Source organism: Macaca thibetana, chromosome 15 (assembly GCF_024542745.1).
Source record: "Macaca thibetana thibetana isolate TM-01 chromosome 15, ASM2454274v1, whole genome shotgun sequence".
NCBI lineage: Eukaryota > Metazoa > Chordata > Mammalia > Primates > Cercopithecidae > Macaca > Macaca thibetana.
Window position 1 is genome coordinate 107,854,473 of NC_065592.1, and position 21,674 is coordinate 107,876,146.

Below are 21,674 nucleotides of genomic sequence, written 5' to 3' on the forward strand. Positions count from 1 at the left end.
TGAATGCAGAAGACAGAAAAGTAATCCCTTCCCGAGAAGCAGAAATTATGTTACATATTCTTATACAAACAAGGTCTACTTTTAATTTATTCACCATAAGTTGGAACCTCATGAGATAAATTCACTTCTTAGAACAAGCTATGTTGTTTTATGTGCTGGTTAATTATCATAATAATAGTAATTTTGTTGGAACAAGATAATCTGTTACCAGGCTGGGCGTGGTGGCTCATGCATGTAATCCCAGCACATGGGAGGCCAAGGAAGGCAAATCACTTGAGGTCAGGATTTTGAGGCCAGGCTGGCCAACATGGTGAAACCCTATCTCTACTAAAAGTACAAAAATTAGCCAGGCATGGGGGTGGGCACCTGTTATCCCAACTACTCAGAAGGCTGAGGCAGGAGAATTGCTTGAACCCAGGAGGTGGAGATTGCAGTGAGCCGAGAATGTGCCACTGCACTCCAGCCTGGGTGACAGAGCAAGATTCTATCTCAAAAAAAAGAAAAGATTAGATACTCTGTTAACCATTAGGCAAGGGATGATCATAATAAATATTCCAATAGCCAAACTCTAGGCTCAAAAAATTATAATAAAATTATAAAAATGGTTCACAATAACACAAATATAACACCTAATGCATTGTACAATCTGAACTGTATAAAGACACTGCTAATTTCATACATGTTTATCAAACCACTTCTATAAGTTAGGTTTGGCAAATTGCAGGAGACAAAGATGGAATTGACATAGTTTTTGTCTTTAAGGTGCTCATAATAGAATATAGATAACTAGTTAATTTTGTGTTTTTTCAACAGAATTTTTAAAATATTTTAATTCATTCATATACTTATCCACTTAAAAAATAACTATCATTTATCTTTTATAGACTAAGCATTTTTCCAATGTTACAAAATACATTAAAAAAATACAGTTAGGAGATTGTTATTACCACTGTTATTTATTTACCACCTTAAATAGTGCTTACTGTGTGTCCAATGTCACCTGGGAGCTTATAGTTATTATTTATTATATATGTATCATGTTCAGTACATGCCAAGCACGTTTATGTTTGTGGTAATGAATGCAAGCTTCTAAAATGTGGGTAGGATTTAAGGTAAGTGTGCAGAGTGGGTGGAACTTTGCCAGGTAAGGAGGCAGAGGGATGATGCTTGGCAGAAGGAGTATCTAACAAGCTTGCATGTTTGACAGAAGCAGCAGCCACGAGGAATGAAAGTTTTAAAACACGAGGAGCAAGTTCAAAAGATAGGACACTTGAGTGAACTTTGTAGAGTTTATGAGCAGCTCAAATTTACTAGTGCAAAACAATATATATGGAGAGCTTGGTAATGAGGTGAAAATAGCTTACAGTTATTATTTATTACGTATCTATCGTGTTTAGTATGTGTCAGTGAAGGCAGGCTTAGGAGAGACTTTGTTGTTGGTTTACCTGTGTCTAGAAACAAGTCCAGTAAAAGACTTTTAATAGTATAGAACTGAGTAGATCTTATCCTGTGGGCCAGGGGAAACTTCTGAGGTAGAATGCTTTTGGCTGCAGATACTAGAGGACATAACAGTGGCCAAACCATAAGAACCAGGCTTGTTTTGGTTGTCCGGTGATATTATTGGATCCCACATGTTCCTCTTTCAGCTATGCTGTTGACAGTGTCTTGTTCATGTCTCCTTTCATGGTTGGCTACTTAGCAACAGCTCCAAACATCATGTTCTCACAAGACAGTATCTAAAGGCTGGAAGGGCTGCTTTTCTTCACATGTGTCTTTTAAATTGAGAAAAAACTCAGAAGCTTGCAGGGGACTTTTTGTAATTTTTTTTTTTTTCGGGAATGTAGTCTCGCTCTGTCACCAGTCTGGAGTCCAGTGGCACGATCTCGGCTCACTGCAGCCTCTGCCTCCCGGGTTCAAGCAATTCTCCTGCCTCAACCTCCCCAGGAGCTGGGACAACAGGCATGTACGACCATGCCCAGGTAAGTTTTGTATTTTTAGTAGAGACTGGGTTTCACCATGTTGGCCAGGATGGTCTCGGTCTCTTGATCTTGTGTTCTGCCCGCCTCGGCCTCCCAAAGTGCTGGGGTTACAGGCATGAGCCACCGTGCTCAGCCCTTTTTGTGATACTTTATTGGCTGGGTCACACCACATGTTCATTCCTAAACCAGGCACTGGGAAAGCAAATGTGGTTATGTGATTAGCTTTGAATAATCACTTACCTTTTGAAGCTGGGGAGGGGTATTGGGATAAGAAATATCCAAATTTGTGATTCTCCAGCAAGAAACAACAAGGAACTGCTCTTGGTTAGGGAGCCAGCAGTGTTTGCTCTAGAAATTCATTGGAAAATTGTGAGCAGGGGAGGCGTTAGATTCGATTTGAGAATTAGGGCATTCTGTTCAGGGTGTAAATCAGGGATTGGCAAGCTTTTTCTGTAAAGGGCCAAATAGGAAATATTTTAGGCCATGGGGTCTCTCTCTCTCTCTCTTTCTCTCCCTCTCTCTCTCTCTGTCTTTTTCAAGAACGATTTAAGCAGCTGAAGGCCATGTGATCTCTGTCGTAGCTACTCAACCCTGCTATTGTAGTGTGAAAGCAGTCATAGGCAGCATGTCAGTGAATAGGCATGACTGTACTCTCATAAAACTTTACTGAGAAAAAACTTATGGTAGGCAGGATTTGGCCTGTGGTCTGCAGTGTGCTGACCCATTTTGTAGAGGGTAGATGGAGGATAGGTGTCACCTGGGAGCATATAGTTATTATTTACTAGAAATTTATTATGTTCATTAGATGCCATGCACTTTTAAATTTGTGGTGATGACTGCAAGCTTCTAAAAAAATGGGTAGGATTTAGGGGAAGCCTGCAGCATAAGTGAAACTTTGCCAGGTAAGGAGGCAGAGGAATGATGTTTTCTAGAAGGAATAGCTAACAAGCTTGCATGTTTGGCAGAAACAGCAGCTGTGAGGCCTGCAAATTTGAAAAAAGGAAAAGAAGTTGCAAAAGGTAAGACACTTGAGTGTCTCTGCTCTTAACCATGTGAAGAGACGGGGAGACAAGGGAAGCTTCAGCCGTAGTTAATGCTGTAGTTTCCTTGTCACAAATCCATGGAGTCCATGAGTCTATTACAAGGTTTTCACCCATGCATTATAAAATAAAACGGTGGAGCTCCAGTTTATTCATTTGAAAATATTGGTGTTGCCAGGGATGGTGGCTCCTGCCTGTGATCTTGGCAGTGTTGGAGGCTGAGATAGAAGCATCCCTTGAGGCTAGGAGGTCCAGCAGCCTGGGCAACATTGCCAGACCCCGTGTCTATTTTTTAAAAACTGTAGTTGGGTGTGGTGTTCTGCCCCTGTGATCTCAGCTACTTGGGAAGCTGAAGCAGGACAATTACTTGAGCCGAGGAGTTTGAGCCTGCAGTTAGCTATGATAACAACATTATACTATAGCCTGAGGGGCAGAGTGAGACCCCATCTCTGATAAAAAATCAAGTAAAATAAGATACAATAAAATAAAATGTTGGTCTTTTTCTTGGAATTATGCTTTTCTAATTTGTTTTGCTTTTTAAAAAAATTTAAGAAACAACAGTAATAGTTGGTTTATATAAGGCTTTTCAGAAACTGGCTTCTGCCCAAATCTCCATCTGCAGCCCTTTCTCTGTCTGCCTCTTTTTCTGGCATTACTGAGCTGCTGGTGATGCCCCCGTCACCGTCCCTCTCATGTAGACAAATACGTACACTCTGGGAGGCTTCTCTCCCTCTCTTGCCACTGCCTGGCATGTACTATCTTTCCTGCCCTCTGCCTCTTTTAATCTGGTGAACCTCACTGTCTAAGTCTCAGTCCAGGCATGTTTTCTCCAAAAGCCATTCCTGACAGCTTTTATTCTCATTCTTTAAACCCCAGTGCCTACCACTTAGCAGGAACTCAATAAATATTTAGTAAAATAAAGACTGTTTATACAAAGATGACTGCTACAGTCTGGCAACAAAGGGGATAGACATGCAAAGACATGATGTGCAGTTCAGATGGTGAAGTGACACTAGAAAAATGGACAAAGTACTAAGGGAGCCCCAAGGAAGGACAGCCTGTGTATGTGGAGAAAGCCAGATTCAAGGAGGACTTCACATAGCATTTTGAGCCTTTTTTCTTTTTCTGTTTTTGGAAACAAGTTCTTAATCTGTCACCCAGGGTGGACTGCAATGGCATGATCGAGACTCACTGCAAACTGAAGCTCCTGGGCTTAAGGGATCCTCTTGCCTCGAATTCTTGAATAGCTGGTACTACAGGCACACACCACCATGTCTGGCAAATTTTCTATAGAGTCAGGATTTCACTATGGTCTCCAGGCTGGTCTTAAACTCCTTGCTTTAAGCAGTTATCCCACCTAGGCCTTCCAAAGTGCTGGGATAACAGGTGTGAGCTACTGTGCCCAGCCTACATTCTGAGTCTGAAAACACAACAATAAATTTGTCAGAATAGTAGAAGGAAATATTTCAGATGTAAAAAACAGGGTGTACACTATAAAGGTATAACGGTAACAAAAATTTTGCAAATTATTAGTAAATAACAACTCGCTTAGCATGCTGTTAAACAGATACTATTATGAAGTAGAGAATAGTAAAGTGTAACTTAATATGTTTTCACTGTATTTTTAAATTTTGTTTTGTTTCCAGCACTTTTGTTTACTTATGTTAAGGTGGAATAATTTGTGGCTGACACTGAGACTTTTGCGTGGCTTGAACCTGCTGATATCTAGTGTCTCCCCAAGTGGGTTGTTAAAGTTTCAGATAATTAGAAGTGTTTCTTAAAAATGTAAATATTCCAGTAAACATAAAGCTTCATTTAAACTCTCAATATAGAAAGCAAAGTATATGTTATTTTGTATCAATTTTTTAAGTTAACTGTTCTAAGTCATTCATTTTCACTAAACATATGGATTTGTCAGCAGAACACAACTTAAAAGTCATTTCAGAGGAAAAGCAAGAAAGACTTGAAAGAAGTGAAAATAAACAGCCACAGGTATATAACAATTTAAATTTCTGGTTTAATATTGGTTTGTCTGCTTGTTTTTCTTTAATACCATGGCATAGTCCAAATGAAGTGACCTTTTAGACTATCCTTTTAGAATCCAACAGAGCATAATTTCATATTGAATTTTAAAACATTTTAGCCAGTTATAAAATTTGAAATATTCTTACCATCTGTAGTAACTCATAGCTATCTGTACCTTTGGAATTGAGGCCAGAAATTTCCAGAACTCTCTTTGCTCTTTCATTTTTATAACCTTCTTCATGATAAAGAAGGTAACATCAGAAATGGAGCTGTATTACTAAGCAAGAGAAATTATGAATAATTGGACAGTGACAGCCCCTGAGTTCACCTCATGTTAAAGGAGTGGTTCCCAGTGGTTCGAACTTTGCAGTTTTATGTTGCTGGTCACCAGTGCTGAGGTTAAAGACTTCGTCTGTTTTTTGGTTTCTGGTTGCCTTTGGTGTCTATGTTCAGGGAGAGGATGGGGTCATAAAATCAGCCCAACTGCCTATTGAGAGAATGATGCCTTCCAGAAAGGGACTTTGGTGTCAGGGTACAAACAATAACTTTCTTGTTTTAACATATATAGAAAACGCTTTAAAAATTTTTTAACCCATTGTCACCAGTGGAGCTTAGAATGTATTAGACCTGGATATAAGCAGATAACCTTCTAGATAACACTATCATATTACGGTATAGCATTGGAGTAGAATCTAAAAATTTTCTTCTCTTTCTGATTGGTGTTCATTTTGACTTCTAATATTTAGCAATTGCCTACTCTTTAGTTAATCCTCAGAAATATGAATTCACTGTAGGGGTTCACTATTTAGGGTATGCTGAGGTAAAAATCATTCCAAGACAGAAAGCCTTTAGAATACTATGTATCATCTGTGAACCCATTTCTGGCAGATTTAATTCATAATGAATTAAGTTTACTCCAAACAAACAGAAAGAGTTAGGCTTCCTTGGTCGCTTTTTTCTCCTATATTAAGCCAAGGCAAATTATTTTTATTTCTTAGTTATAATCCAGTAATTTAGAGGTAGTAAAACATAGATTATGTTTCACAGTTCAATTTTAATTATTTTCTATTTTTTCTTTGTTCATACTTAATTTAGAATAAAGTTAATTTTAAAACATGCACCCTGTCAGAAAAGACATCTGAGAAACAAAAGAAGCAAATTAATTTTCCACTTTTGCACTTGCAAAAAAATGTCTCAAGCACCAGAACCGAGTAAGAATTGTAATAAAGAGGATATATCTGTATATTCAGGACTTCTTTTAAAATTCATTACAATGCTAGATGTGGTGGCTCACACCTGTAATCCCAGCACTGTGGGAGGCTGAAGCGGGCAGATCACCTGAGGTCGGGAGTTCGAGACTAGCCTGACCAACATGGAGAAACCCCGTCTCTACTAAAAATACAAAATTAGCCAGGTGTGGTGGCGCATGCCTGTAATCCCAGCTACTTGATAGACTGAGGCAGGAGAATCTCTTGAACCTGGGCGGCAGAGGCTGTGGTGAGCTAAGATCATGCCATTGCACTCCAGCCTGGGCAACAAGAGTGAAAGTCCATCTCAAAAAAAAAAAAAAAAAATCATTACAAAAAAGTTCAACTGAAGATTGGTGAAAGTTTTGAAAAATCCAAAATTACTGTTTGTCCTGAGGAAGAGCTCTTACATTGTAAACCTAAAGAGGGACAAACTTAAAGGGAGTGCCCCGTAATCTCATGAATCATATCCCTGATGGTGAGGAAGCAGATGCACCTGGAGTGTCTAACTCTGTAGTATTCCAGGCATTGCCTGAACGGAACAAGCCCATCTCACTCAGGTCTTTTCGTTGCATTTATACTCTGGGTCCCTCAAACACACTTGCCAGTCATCTTCTAAGCTTTATTCAAATGAAAATAAATCAGACGGTAAAAATTGTAACAAACCAGACATGTAGCCTGTTTCTCACAGAGATGAAGAAGAAAGAGAATTGTGGTAATGATACAGAAGTTGAAAAATTAAGGAACCCAGTAGTTATGATTGAAATGAAAGAAGACCAAGAGTTTGATATGCAAATGACAAGAAAATATAACCCAAAATACCACAGATTGGAAATTAGACATTAGGCATTGGCCTCAGTCTAGAAATCCAAAAAGTCTTTTTGATTTGTGGTTTGCTCACTCCAAAGAATTGAAGCATGTGATGCAGATAGAAAGCCACAGTATTTCTGCTGTTACAGACACTTACAAAAACCGAAAACCAATACAGCGCTTGTTCCACAAGCCGTATGGAACTTAGAAGCTCTTCTAAAGCTTAGAAGATGACTGGCAAGTGTGTTTCAGGGACCCACATGTGACAGTCCCACTGCTAATATCTATAAAAGCATGAAACCCGAATTAGAAAATGTGAGTTATTCTCCACCACATAGTGACAGAACATCAAAAGCATATCTAGAAGAAGACTTACAGCAAGATATGCAAAGGCTTAAGAATGAGGTGGGCTTGTTACAAGTAGAGGTCCTGGCTTTGAAGAAAAAAGTTCAACTATAAAAAGAAAGAGGTTCCCTTGCTGCTTCTCTTATTATAAGTTATCTGATTCATTCTGGTTTTCTACTCAAGAAAATCTCATGTGTATGGTTACAGTGGGGTTATCTAAATGTGTAATTACGTGTCAAAGTAGATTAGTGCTGCTATCTAAATGACAGTTCTGGAAAACATTCTCATAATCTTTGATCATTCATCAACCTAAGTCTCACTATGAGTCTTCCAAGTGGCATATGGGCTGGGAAAATTATTTAGCGATATACCATGTGATCTGAACCAGATAAGCATAAGGAAAATTGCTAAAGAAATAATGTCTAGATTCTTTTTTCTATATTCATTTAAAGATGAATTACATTTATTTAAATGATAAAATGGTAATACAATAGGAGGGAAGCAGTGACTGAGAAGAGACATGAAAATGTAGCTGACCTTGAGAGTTGCAGCAAATATTACCAGCCAAAGAAGTCTGTTTAATGTGCTTTTATGCATGCAGGTTTATCTGTTTGACTCAAACTGTTTAAACTTATAATTCCATCATGGCCACTTTAAATATTTTTGGAAACAAATACATACACTTCCACCTATTTAGAAAAATCACCACTCTCCAATGTTTCTGTTGAGTCAGAGACTTTTACGTGATGTTGTTTAATAAAATATGGTAGATAAAAATAAAATAGAATAAAATAAAATATGGTAGGTTTTGACATGTATGATTTTATCATATAAGTAGCATAACTTCTCAGCCAAAAATTTAGCATTTGGCTCTAGAGTAGAAAGCTGAGTTCTGTATATTGTGTTCTAAAGATAGACAAAAATCTAGAGATTTTCTTCTTTCAAAGTAAAAGCAGATGAGGCCTCCCACCACCCTCTGAGCCATTAAATTGATTTGCCAAAGTCACACTTTTAATTTATTTGATGAATTTGATGTATTTATATGATAATTTATGTAATTCAGCAATATGTAATTGTATCTTCCCTTTTGGTGCCATGAAATGCTAGGTAATGCCACCTTAGGAGCTTTGGGTGAGTTACTTACTATTTCTTGGTTTTACTTCCCTTATCAAGTAGGTAATGGGGCTAGAGTGGACAACTATACTGTATATCTTCCAGCTATAAACTTTTGTGGTAATTGAATGTAAATTTGAGGAACATCTCATTTTCCAGGATTCTGCACTAGCAACTCAGCAGTTTCACTCAGCTCCTTGTGTTGTGACAAACTTTGGTTCCTCATTTCAGTGAGCACCTTCACTTTTTTGGTATCCCAGGATCCAAAGGAAAAAATAAGGAGAACAAGCAGTGGGGAAAAGAATAGCTTAGTGCAGAAAAGGGAAAGCTTCTTTTCTGTTTCTGAGGCCCCACATGTCACATCCTCTCAATCTGGCTATTTCATGGAGAATGCAGGTGACAAAGACAGAAGACACATTTTATGCCTGTGTCTTTTTGTTTCTCTGTTTTTGTGTTGATACATTTACACCACAGAAGTACCTGTGATCTGATGGAGAACTAGAAGTAGAATCAGAAGCTCTGAGGAAAATCCTGCAGCTTGCTTATATTTTTAACCTCTCTTTTTTAAGGATTGTGATAACTGAATAAGTTCATCAATGTATGTGTGTAGAAGTGCTTAGTACAATGTCTAGATTTATGATTTAGTAAATGTAATTCTTACAACTGACTAAAAAATGTTTAGTCAAATCACAATACAATATGATCAGGGAAACAGAACTTTCAAAACTTTGAGAGATTTTATCTGTCCAAATAGATGTAGAGGTAAAGCTCTTACTATGGGGTGGTGTCTGGGTTAGATATCAGAATATAAATGCAATTTTCTTTTTCCAAGATTTTAATTCAGTCAAATTTTTTAGCATTTAACTTTATGCTTTGAGTTTGTTGTAATTCAGAGAAAGGCTTTTCCAATTCTGATATTCTTAAAAATTCTCGAGAGAGAGAGAGAGTGTGTGTGCGCGCGTGTGTGTGTGTTTACTTTTATGGATCCATTGACTTCAAATAACTTTTGAACTTTTTGAAATGTATGTTCTCTAAGGTTCAAGGTTTTGCTTCAACTTTTTCTCCAGTTGGATATCCACTTACAGCAACTTTTAATTGCATGAATGTACAGGTTGTTCTCTCACTTCAGAAATAACCCTGATATGTTATTTTATTGAATACTAGTTAAAAGTTTGTTTTGTTTTATTTAGGATTCTCAAAGTTATCAAAAAAGCTATCTAAAGCAAGCACAGCATCAAATAAAGGAAATGAAGCAGATGCATCCAAGTGAGGAAGCTAAAGAGAGTCATTCCATTGGAAAGCAGAACTCTTTAGAGGAGAGAATACGTCAACAAGAACTTGAAAATCTCTTGCTTGAACAACAACTAAAGGATGCTTATAAGGAAGGCAATAATGAAGAGACAGTCATTAATATCCAAGAAGACTGTCTTGATAATGGAAAGGAAGATCTTCTTCTAGAAGAAAAAAATAAGGAATTAATGAATGAATATAATTATTTGAAAGAAAAACTGTTTCAGTATGAGAAAGAAGCAGCAGAAGAAGTAAGTATGAAAAAAACTATGTTTAACCTTCTGGAAAGAAAATTTAAACATTTCATTCTGGCTATATGTTTAACCTAGTTAAATATAAAAATAAATAGATGAAAATGTGTTTACTATACTGTATAATTCCATTTGTATTAATCATCCAGGAAATACATGTATAGGAACAGAAAGAAGATTAATGTTTGTGTAGGCCTGGGGCTGGAAATGGGTGGTGACTGCTAATGGGCATGAGGGATTGTCCTGCAGTGATGAAAATGTTCTAAAGTTGAATTGTAGAGATGGTTGCACGACACAGTAAAGTTACTAAAAATCTTTGAACTGCTTGTTAAAATAGATAAATTCTATAAATCATATTTCAACAAAACTGTTTTAATAAAAAACCAAAAAAATGTGTTTACTGTATCAGCTTGGAAACATACTTACATACTTTGTTTCCAAAAAATAAAAAATAGAGCTGAGAGATGCTTAACTTTGAGTAAAGACATCATGTCACCTATGAAATTTTAGTAGATACAGAGCAATGTTGATAAGGTATATAGTCTTATACTGCAGAAATAATAAATTTAATGTCTTTTTGTTGCCACATTTTAAGACCATAATGAAGCAGGTAAATGGAAATGCTTGTACCTGAAATATGTATTTTGAAATTAAGATTCAATTAAGTGAGCTGCTTTGACATTTAATTCTAGATTTCCCAGATGAACTGAAGTGTGTTGCTGTGTCTTGTGATGCTTTTCCTTCAGTGGCTCTCTCTTTTATGTATTTTAGTTGTTATAACTTTGTTTTGATTCGTACCAATGTGACTTAAGTCTGAAAATAGGTCAGTCTCACATTATGCATTTTTCTGACCACTTAGAATTTTAAAGACATCTACTTGCTATAAAATCACAATTTGGAATAAATGTGGTAAATTTTAGCCAAAAAAATTTTGATGTAATGTTCCCACTGGTAGGTATTTATAATTTACTGTCAATATTTTTATGAATAATTAGCTCATAATTTACATTTTAAGTCTCAATGACTATCATTTGGACATAACTCTTTCCAGTACAAAGATACTTGTAACTGTCTGTGATTTATGAGTTTGACATTGAATCCCCATTTTCAGACTAATGAGGGGTGGCAGAGTTAACGGAGAGTGGGATGGAAGTGAGTACGGGACACAGATGTAGGAGCTGAGGTCAGGGAGGGAGTTAGAGGCCATGTTACCTAGGGCCTTGAAGGCCGTTGGAAATTTAATTTTATTCTGAGATAGGAATCTGTTGGAAGGATTTCAATAGGCGACTGAATATGTGAGGAACTCAGGTTGAGTTGAGGGTCTAAGGTGAATGAATAGCGGGCTGAATCCATCTGTCATGTAAGAGAATGATTTGGCAGGAAGATAACACCTTCTGTGCCCCTCACTGAATTCAGTAATAAAGAAGAATGTGTACATATGAGGAAAAGAAAGTGAATCTGTGTGTGTGGTAATAATTTTCAAAGCATGTATGCTAGAGTTAAATATTAACATAATTTAATAATAAGACACTTTATAAAATTAGTAACAAAAATATTTTATTAGGTGATTGTGAGACAACTTCAAGAAGAACTGGCCAATCACCTTAAAAAATTTCCTATGTCAGATTCTCCACTGGAAGGTACATCACATTGTCACATTAATTTGGATGACACACGGGCTTCAAAGAAGAAATTATTTCAAGTAGGAAGTCAAGTATGTATGGAATTTAACATGTAGACAGTTAATCTGTAGCTGGTTGGATAATATAAAGTCTTTTAGGATACTAATTTCAGTGGACCACCTGGTTGTATATTTTCATTATAATTATCACCATTTTATTATCTTTATAGCGTACTTATTTCTTCAACTCTGGCTCTTGTTCTACCATTTTGAAAAATAGTTGCATATGTTTTCTCTTACAATATTTACTCTTGGGAAAGTTGAGAATGATACAATATTCCTCACAGAAAATTGACTTTTTTTCCTGTTAAACAGTATTTTTAGATAATTTCCTTATTGCCTTGGTGAGGCAAGCCAGATTAAGTCAGAGGAGAATGTTTAAAGGAATGTTCCAGAAAGTTGTCTCATTTCTTCACTTTTGTGAATGGACACAGAAGCTGTGCCTATTCATTTCATGGATTCTAGGTTAACTTGTACAGAAAGGTCATCATACTGTTCTTTGAAATGCACACGTTTTAGATTAATTCACAAACTACTTGAAAAGTTAGGCATTGCCTTCATCTTCATTTCATTTAAAATATACTGTAATGGCATAGAAATACTCAGATCTGATAGAGTATGTACATCCAAAATAGAGAGCTGAGAAAATTTTCTTGATCCTACCATGGGATTTTAAAAACAGTTTCACTGAGAGATAATTCACATGTCAGACAGTTCAACCATTTAAAATGTACGACTCAGTGTCTGTTAGTATATTCACAGCATTGTGTAATCCTCAGCACAATCAATGCTAGAACATTTTCACCACTCTGAAAAGCAACCCCACATCTCTTAGCCGTGACTGCAACCACTCTCCATGTCTCTCCACCTACCCCAGTTGTAGGCAACCACCATCCCGTTTTGTCTCCATAGATGTGTATGGTCTGCATATTTTATATACACAGAGTCATACAATATGAAGTCCTTTCTGACTGGCTGTTTTCACTTAGCAGAATGTTTTCAGAATTTTATCCATGTTGTATCACATATCAGTAGTTTCTTCCTTCTTATTTTCTAATAATAGTCTATTTCATGGCTACACCAGTTTTCCATTCATTCGTCAGCTGATGGACCTTTATGTTGTTTCCACTTTTTGGCTATTATGAAAACAGCTGTTGTGAACATTCATTTACAGGTTATTGTATGGATGTATGTTTTTATTTCTCTGCCATTGGACTTTATCCTAGCGTTAATTGGGCAGATGTCAGCCCCAGTTTTACCCATGCTGTCCTTCCTGCCTTCTCAGTTCCTGCTCATCTAGCCTCATTCATTCAGACCTGGCAGGCAATTTCCTCTTCAGGAATCTTTCTCTGGCTGTTCTGACTCTCACTGACCTTATATCTCAGCACCCGTTGCCCAGTCTGCAGAATAACTTAGCCCTTAATTTGACATGGCTTTTATTTTTAATGGAAGATAATTTTGTCTCGTCATAAATTTGCTTAAAGGGAAAATAATATCTGACATGCATGTCACCTATCCTTGTATAAATTGAAAATATTTTAGCTTGGCAACTTTTAGCATAGAACAAAATATACCATACCAATGATTTCTTCTTTGAGACATTAACACAGTAAGTCTTTTATTCTAAGTGTATTTTTAGCAATTAAATATGAAATTAAAACCAATTAGTCTAATAGAGGAGAATTGTTCAATCAAATGTTCTTGTTTTTCTCAGTATGAAAAAAGAATCTAAATTTGCCTTCCTTCACTATTTAGCCAAAACTGTATTTCTGGATGGTTGCCAGTTTGTCAGCTGAACAGTTCTGGGTGCAGCTTGTCTGATGAAAGCACAGCCCCTTAATCCGAGCGCTCAGCAGAGTACTCGTGAAAGCAGTGCCACAGCAACAGCTTCTGGGAGGGAATTGATTCAGAAGCCTTGATTTAGCAATAGAGTCCAGGGTTTTCAGCTCCGTGGCTCAGCCTGTCTCTACTGGTCATGTCGGTTATGTATTACTCCATCCAGGGGTGCTGTTTACATTGTACTACGTACATGACTGTTGCCCACTGAGTCATATGGAGAGAAAAGTAAGCTATAAATTATGCACTCCCCATTTGCTGCCGCTTTCAGTGGTGTGAAGAATGATTCAGTGCAGCTCTAGGAGACCACTCCCGTTGGAATGCCACCTGCCTAACGTGTACAATTGTCAAGATATAAAAAAGTAAAAATTACCATGCTAATAGCAAATATTATCTGTAGCTCACTATGTACATGGACTCTTCTAAGTGCTTCTAAGCAAATCTTATCTGTAGCTCACCATGCACCATGTACTCTTCTAAGTGCTTCATGTCAGTCCCCGGTTTAATCTTCCCAACATCCCAGTGAAGTAGGTGTATTATTCTCTCCATTTCATAGATAAAGAACCAGAGACACAGAAAATTAATTTGCTCAAGGTCACACAGCTAGTATCTGGTAGAGCTGGGATTCAGACCCAGGCCTTCTGGCTTCTGTGTAGAACTGCCTCTCAAACCATTCCATGGAACACCTGGTTGGTGAGGTGGTTAATGCCAGTAATTCTAGCACTTTGGGAGGCTGAGGCAAGAACAGTGCTTGAGCCCAGGAATTGGAGACCAGCCAGAGCAACATAAGTGAGACCCTGTCTCTACAAAAAAAAAAAAAAAATTAACAGTTAACTGAGGCATGGTGGTGCATGCCTGTAATGCCAGCTACATTGGGAGGCTGTGGTGGGAGGGTCGCTTGAGCTTGGAATATCAAAGCTGCAGTGAGCAGTGATCAAGCCACTGCACTCCAGCCTGAGTAACAGAGCGAGACTCTGTCTCATAAATAAAATATTTTGTATAGATTCCCACAGAATTGAGTTAGACATCAGGCATAGAATTATTAGCCACTTGATGTCTGCCTTGGGAGTAAAACATATAATAAGGGACAGCTTTAAACCATCTCAATCAATAGCCTCTAACTTCTCCTGAAGGTGCTTATTTCATGAGTTCCTAAGCAAGAGACTACCTGGATAAGACATTTGGTGGACACCATTTTGAGATGAAGAATCTCGATTAGGAAGAAGGGAGATCTGTACTTGACTGGAGCTTCCCAATGATATAGTTGAGTGTCCCCCAAAAGAAACTTTAGAACAAGATGTTCATCATGCCCTATCTCTATGGAAAAGGACATTCTTTAAAAGAAAGCAAGGCAAACAATTGATAATCTGATTCTCATGGGAAGGTTTTCATTATAAAAGAAAAAAAGGGCTGGGCACCATGGCTGATGCCTGTAATCCCAACACTTTGGGAGGCTGAGGTGGGTGGGTTACCTGAGGTCAGAAGTACAAGAACAGCCTGGCCAACATGGTGAAACCCTGTCTCTACTAAAAAATACAAAAATTAGCTGGGCGTGGTGGTGTGCAACTGTAGTCCCAGCTACTTGGGAGGCTGAGGCAGGAGAATCACTTGAACCCAGGAGGTGGAAGTTGCAGTGAGCAGAGGTGGCACCACTGCCCCCCAGCCTGGATGACAGAGTGTGACTCCATCTCAAAAAAAAAGAAAAAGAAAAAAAGGACAAAGTACCCTGGTCCAAAAAACAGAAAGAAAAGAAAGAAAGACAGAAAGGAGAGAGAGAGAGAGAGAAAGAGGGAGGGAGGGAGGGAGGGAGGGAAGGAAGGAAGGAAGGGAGAAGAAAAGAAAGAGAGAGATGAAAGAAAGAAAGGAAAGGAAAGAAAAAGAGAAAAGAAAAGAGTATACTGGTCAATATCCTAAGGGTGAGACAGTTCCCCTTCAAGATTAGAAAATAACACTATACTCAAAGTAACATCAATAAGAATCAACATAAAATAGACAAGATTCACTATCTACTAAACTAATCTGCACCGAGTAGCAATATATGAGTGTGTGGTTGGCAACAATATGTGTTGTCTACAATATGTGTACTAGAAGGAAGAGGCCTCAGTAAAAAGGTCAGAGCTGGAAATGTATATTAGGGAATCTGGGTTAACATTTTGAGATTTTAGGAGTTCTGAGAGAGTGTAAAAAGAGGAGTAGCAGCTGGGCGTGGTGGCTCATGCCTGTAATCCCAGCACTTTGGGTGGCCGAGGTGGGCGGATCATGAGGTCAGGAGTTCAAGGCCAGCCTGGCCAACATCATGAAACCCCATCTCTACTAAAACTACAAACAATTAGCTGGGCAAGGTGGTGGGCATCTGTAATCCCAACTGCTCGGGAGGCTGAGAAGGATAATCGCTTGAACCCGGGAGGTGGAGGTTGTGGTGAGTGGAGATCGTGCTGTTAAGGAATCAGGAGGACCAGAGAGAGACCTTGGGGTGTATACAGGAGGATGTCTTTATTGAGTGCACTCAGACCCAGCAGACTCAACATCTGACAAACTGGGCCCAGAACAAAGACAGCACTTGACTTTTATACACACTTCAAAAAGGGGGTGGGCTAGCTTGAAGCAGGCTTACAGTTACAGTGGTACAAAAGCAAGGATACAGAGGCAGAACAATTAATTAAATTGTGACAGGTTCATAACTCAGAATTACACATGACCTTTGCCAAGCAACCCAGATGTCTGTTATCTAGGTTTTGCTCTAAAGAGCCGTACACTGGTTTATCTCAAGTTTCAGTACAAAAAGTGATGAAAAATAGATCTCTGGATGAGACCATGTGTCATAGAGTCCAATGGAAGGGGAGAAACAGGATAATAGAAAAGCCACAAAAAGTAGACAAAAGTTATTATTTGTTTATTATAGAAAAAATAAACTTCGTTTGAAGAGAAATGGTTAAAAGACACCTTAAACCTACAGGTGAATACGTACAGAGAATGACAGTACTTAGCTCAGCCTGAAGATAGATGAGGATCAAAAATGTAATGGGAACTAGATAAGAGTTTTCTAAAAATCATCTTAATAAGATGTAATTTAACTTGGAATACCTTAAACTATTAATGACAATGTTTCTAGAGCATCTTTAAAAACTAAAATGTAAATATAAGTACTCTTAATTTATTTCACTAACCCTTAGTATTTCATGTGCAAAAACTCTCATTTTTAACAAACATTTTTGGTAATTTAAACTTCAGAAAAGATAATGATGGAAGTGTGAATCATTTTTAGCTGTTTTAAGAAAATGGCTAGTTTTGAAATCTGTCCTTCTTGGCATCAGGTTTATAAAATGCATTTTATACACCTGCCTAAATACATATTACTCATCAACTTATGAGAAATAATATTTTTAAGATAGAAGAAGGTCTCTAGATTTTATAAAAATAATTTTAAACACTTTTTTTCAAGCCTGAAGGAAAACGTGAAGAATTCGGGAAACTTTTTGAGTTAATATCACTGGAGTATAATGTGGATCAAATAAGAAAGAAAAATCATGAATTAGAAGAAGAGACAACCGGGTATGGTTTTCATATTGAAGAACATTTTAACCATTTATTAATTGGTTTAATTCTATCTTTATTTGACTAAAACCTAGACACAAATTTATTTTATATCAGCATTTTCATGAACGAATTCTATTTCAAAATGCATTTCAGAAACTGACAGCACAACTTTATAGGCATACGAGCAGGAGCCCATGACCCCTTGGACGTTTTTGTTGGAATTATTAAAAAATCAAATTTCAACCTAAAAACACAATAAGTGGTGAAAAATAGATCTCTGGATGAGATCATGTGTCACAGAGTCCAATGGAAGGGGAGAAACAGGGGGCGGAAGTCAGATGAGCTGCTGGGGTGAGGTTGGGATGAAAAAAATTTATATTAAAAATATGTGAAAAAAAGAAACAACACAATCTGAAATTGTTTTTGAATGCCAAAATGTTACAATTATTTTTATTTATTTATTTATTTATTCATTTATTTTTTTTTTTTTTTTTTGAGACAGAGTCTGGCTCTGTCAGCCAAGCTGGAGTGCAATGACATGATCTTGGCTCACTGCAACCTCCACCTCCTGGGTTCAAGTGATTCTCCTGCCTCAGCCTCCTGAGTAGCTGTGATTATAGGAGTGCACCACCCCCCTTGGCGAATTTTTGTGTTTTTAGTAGAGACGGTGTTTCCCCATGTTGGTCAGGCTGGTTTCGAAATCCTGATCTCATGATCCACCTGCCTTGGCCTCCCAAAGTTGGCATGAGCCACTACACTTGGCGACGTATTGTTTAATGGTTTTGAAAACAATAATGACAACGCTTTGGACATGTAATGTCAAGTGCACTCTTCATTATCTAGTTTGAATTTTTATTTCTGAAGATATTTTTGCTGTATTTGGTCATGTTTTCTTCCTTTCGTAGTATTCTTCTCTTCTGCATTCAAATTTTTTAAAGACCTATTCGTATCATTCTTTAACATCAAAATTTATCTTGATATATAGCTTGTATTTTGTTTCTGCTTCTTTCTTTTTCTTTTAGATATAAAACATACGGAAATTTACTCATTTTACATGGGTACCTCCCTTGTATACATGAAGTATACATCTTACTAAACTTCTGTTTTATAGAAATAAATATTATGTATATATAAATATATGTATAACCTAAAGAAAAAGAGTAAAATGGGCATTCATATTTTGATAACAGATTATTTTTAAAAAATGGAATGTGTCTTTGAAGCCCTGAACACAGCTACTTTTCTATTTATTTACTGAGCACTTAAGTTGGTTCTCTGATCCTAATCAACATTTTTCTGTCATTGCCTTTCTCTACATTGTTTTGTATCTCTTTCATTTTGTTGACATTATGTCAGTAAAGATCTCTAGATCTCTTCTTCAAGGTCTTTAAATCATCACATATCTGTCTCCACCTTTCCTTTTTTCTAAAACTGCCTGTTTTCTTTTTCTCAACTCAGATATTAAAGATGTTTCCTTACTTCTCTTTCTCTACATTGAATGATCTCCTTGATGCTTTTTGTGTGTACTTTTTTTTCTTCTTATAAACTGTGGTCAACGGGTATCAAAATGTATTTTTGTGTCTTTTTCAAACATATATGTGTTTTACATTTTTTATCTTGGTTACTCATCTCTGGGTTATGGTTTATGTTTACTAATAGGTCATTTTATCTTAGCATACCAAAATGGATATGAATAGTTTATTTATTAAAAAACTGTATGGTTAGGCCAGGTGTCGTGGCTCAGGTCTGTAATCCCAGCAATTTGGAAGGCTGAGGCAGGTAGATCATTTGAGGTCAGGAGTTCGAAACCAGCCGACCAACATGGTGAAACCCCATCTGTACTAAAAATACAAAATGAGCCAGGCATGGTAGCACATGCCTGTAATCCCAGCTACTTGGGAGGCTGAGACAGAAGAATCGCTTGAAACCGGGAAGCAGAAGTTGCAGTGAGCCGAGATCATGCCATTGCACTTCAGCCTGAGCAACAAGAGTGAAATTCCATCTCAAAAAAAATACAAAACTGTATGGCTATAATATCACTTTACCTGCTATATATGCCATAAAATTGTTCTGCATATTATTTATCTAAGATTATAATTTCATATAGAATGCTTTCAAACTATGTTCAGTTGAAACTGAGAGGAGCACAGTTTATAGCTTTGTTTCTTTGATATGCCATAACATAATATCTGTTTAAACAATTATTATTTACTTTTACAAATAATTGACTTACTAAATCTGTACATTTCTGCAGATATAAGAAATGCCTAGAAATGACAATAAATATGTTAAATGTATTTGGAAATGAAGACTTCAGTTGCCATGGAGACTTAAATACAGATCAACTGAAAATGGATATTCTGTTTAAGAAGCTAAAACAGAAGGTAATTTTTAAAAAATAATTATTTTATCTTAAGGTCTAGGTTACATGTGTGAGACGTGCAGGTTTGTTACATAGGTAAACGTGTGCCATGATGGTTTGCTGCACCTATCAATCCATTACCTAGATATTAAGCCCTGCAGGTGTTAGCTATTAATCTTGATGCTCTCCCTCCTGACCCTAACAGGCCCCAGTGTTTGTTGTTCCCCTCCCCAAGTCTATGTGTTCTCATCATTCAGCTCCTACTTATAAGTGAGAAGATGCAGTGTTTGGTTTTTTGTTCCTGTGTTAGTTTGCTGAGGATAACAGCTTCGAGTTCATCCATGTCCCTGCAAGGAGCATGATCTCATCCATTTGTATGGCTCCATAGTATTCCATGATGTATATATATACCACATTTTTTTTATCCAGTCTATCATTGATGGACGTCTGGGTTGATTCCATGTCTTTGCTATTGTGAATAGTGCTGCAATGAACATACAAATACATGTATCTTTATAATAGAATAATTTATATTCCAATATAAGGTAATTTTAAATCAGATTGGGGATTAAAACTCATGTAATTTGGGGAAATATTAGTGCTGGAAAAACCCAAATTCTACCAAAATATGTTTAAGGAAGTTTATTCTGAGCCAATATGGTGACAGTGGCCCTGGATTACTGAATCTCAAGAGCTCTTGGCCGGGTGCGGTGGCTCAAGCCTGTAATCCCAGCACTTTGGGAGGCCGAGACGGGTGGATCACGAGGTCAGGAGATCGAGACCATCCTGGCTAACACGGTGAAACCCCGTCTCTACTAAAAAATACAAAAAACTAGCCGGGCGAGGTGGCAGGCGCCTGTAGTCCCAGCTACTCGGGAGGCTGAGGCAGGAGAATGGCGTGAACCCGGGAGGCGGAGCTTGCAGTGAGCTGAGATCCGGCCACTGCACTCCAGCCTGGGCGACAGAGCCAGACTCCGTCTCAAAAAAAAAAAAAAAAAAAAAAAAAAAAAAGAGCTCTTGAGAATGTTTCATGAGACAGTCAGATTACAGTTTGGTTTTGTACATTTCCAGCAGACAGAAGGTGTAGGGAAAATCATAAATCAATATGAGGAAGGCAGACACTGGCTCAGCCTAAAAGTGGGACATCAAAAAGGAGGGGCTAACAAGTCATAGGTGGGTTTTGGGGATTCTTTAGGTGACAATTGGTAAAGAAAATCTGTTGTCTAAAACTGGAAATAGGTAGAAAGGAAGGCCTTAATTAAGATAAGGTGGTTACGGAGGTTAAGGTTCTTATTATGTAGACAAAGCCTCATAGCTGGCAGCCCTCAGAGAAAATAGAGGGTAAAAATATATTTTCAGACTTTAAATGCATCAGGCTCTTAGTTAATCTTCCCTAGATCTGGGAAGACCTAGAAGGGGAGAGATTGGGCTACATTAATGAAGACTTCTTACAGATGCAGTTTCCCCCACAGAAGACAGCTTTGTACGGCCATTTCAATTTCTTGGTCCTGCAACAGCCATTTCAAAATGTGTCAAAAATATATATATCTGGGGGTAAAATACTTTGATTTTTTTCAGCTTCTTCTCTCTGTGATGCTGTACCAGAATCACGTTAGAAAGTAAGCCACGTCATAAGAGTTAATAAAACCTGTCTGATGAGATTTGATAGTTTGAAGGGTGTGATTCCCAGACCCTTTAGATAGAAATTGGGGCAAAAGAATACAAGGTCTTTCTCCTCAATATAAATCTCTCAGTGCTTTAAGCGGTGAAAGATTTTTCATTTAATTTTACAGACTTGATGCTAATAAAAAGGATACTTTAATGTATATATTTCTTTACTGAGAGCTTTCATTTCACTTAATAAATTCTGTCCTTCTCACCATTTATATATAGAAATATATATATTTCTATACAAAATATATATAATATATATAATAGAATATATTATATATATTATATATAATATATATAATAGAATATATTATATATAATATATATAATAGAATAGAAATAAATATATATAATATATATAATAGAAATATATATATATATTTCTATACAAAAGACATGCTGTTGATTCTCTTATGTCTTGAACCCTGGCCAGTGGTCTGAAACTAAGCAGCCCATGTCTCCAGATCACTAGTACCAAATAAACTTC

At 37.2% G+C, this 21,674-nt stretch overlaps 2 protein-coding genes across 2 annotated transcripts in view; both read left to right on the forward strand.

The window, feature by feature from the left end:
• Positions 1–21,674, forward strand: part of CTSV (cathepsin V) — a 261,994-nt gene that overhangs the window by 133,042 nt on the left and 107,278 nt on the right. The gene's annotated exons all lie outside the window — the stretch shown is intronic.
• The window catches only part of LOC126937344 (ankyrin repeat domain-containing protein 18A-like), a 71,054-nt gene that overhangs the window by 29,743 nt on the left and 19,637 nt on the right, over positions 1–21,674 (forward strand). The window contains 6 exon segments of the mRNA XM_050760720.1: positions 1,845–2,032; positions 4,904–5,011; positions 9,750–10,100; positions 11,665–11,814; positions 17,060–17,169; positions 19,409–19,538. Coding sequence (XP_050616677.1) covers positions 1,845–2,032; positions 4,904–5,011; positions 9,750–10,100; positions 11,665–11,814; positions 17,060–17,169; positions 19,409–19,538 — 1,037 coding nt within the window.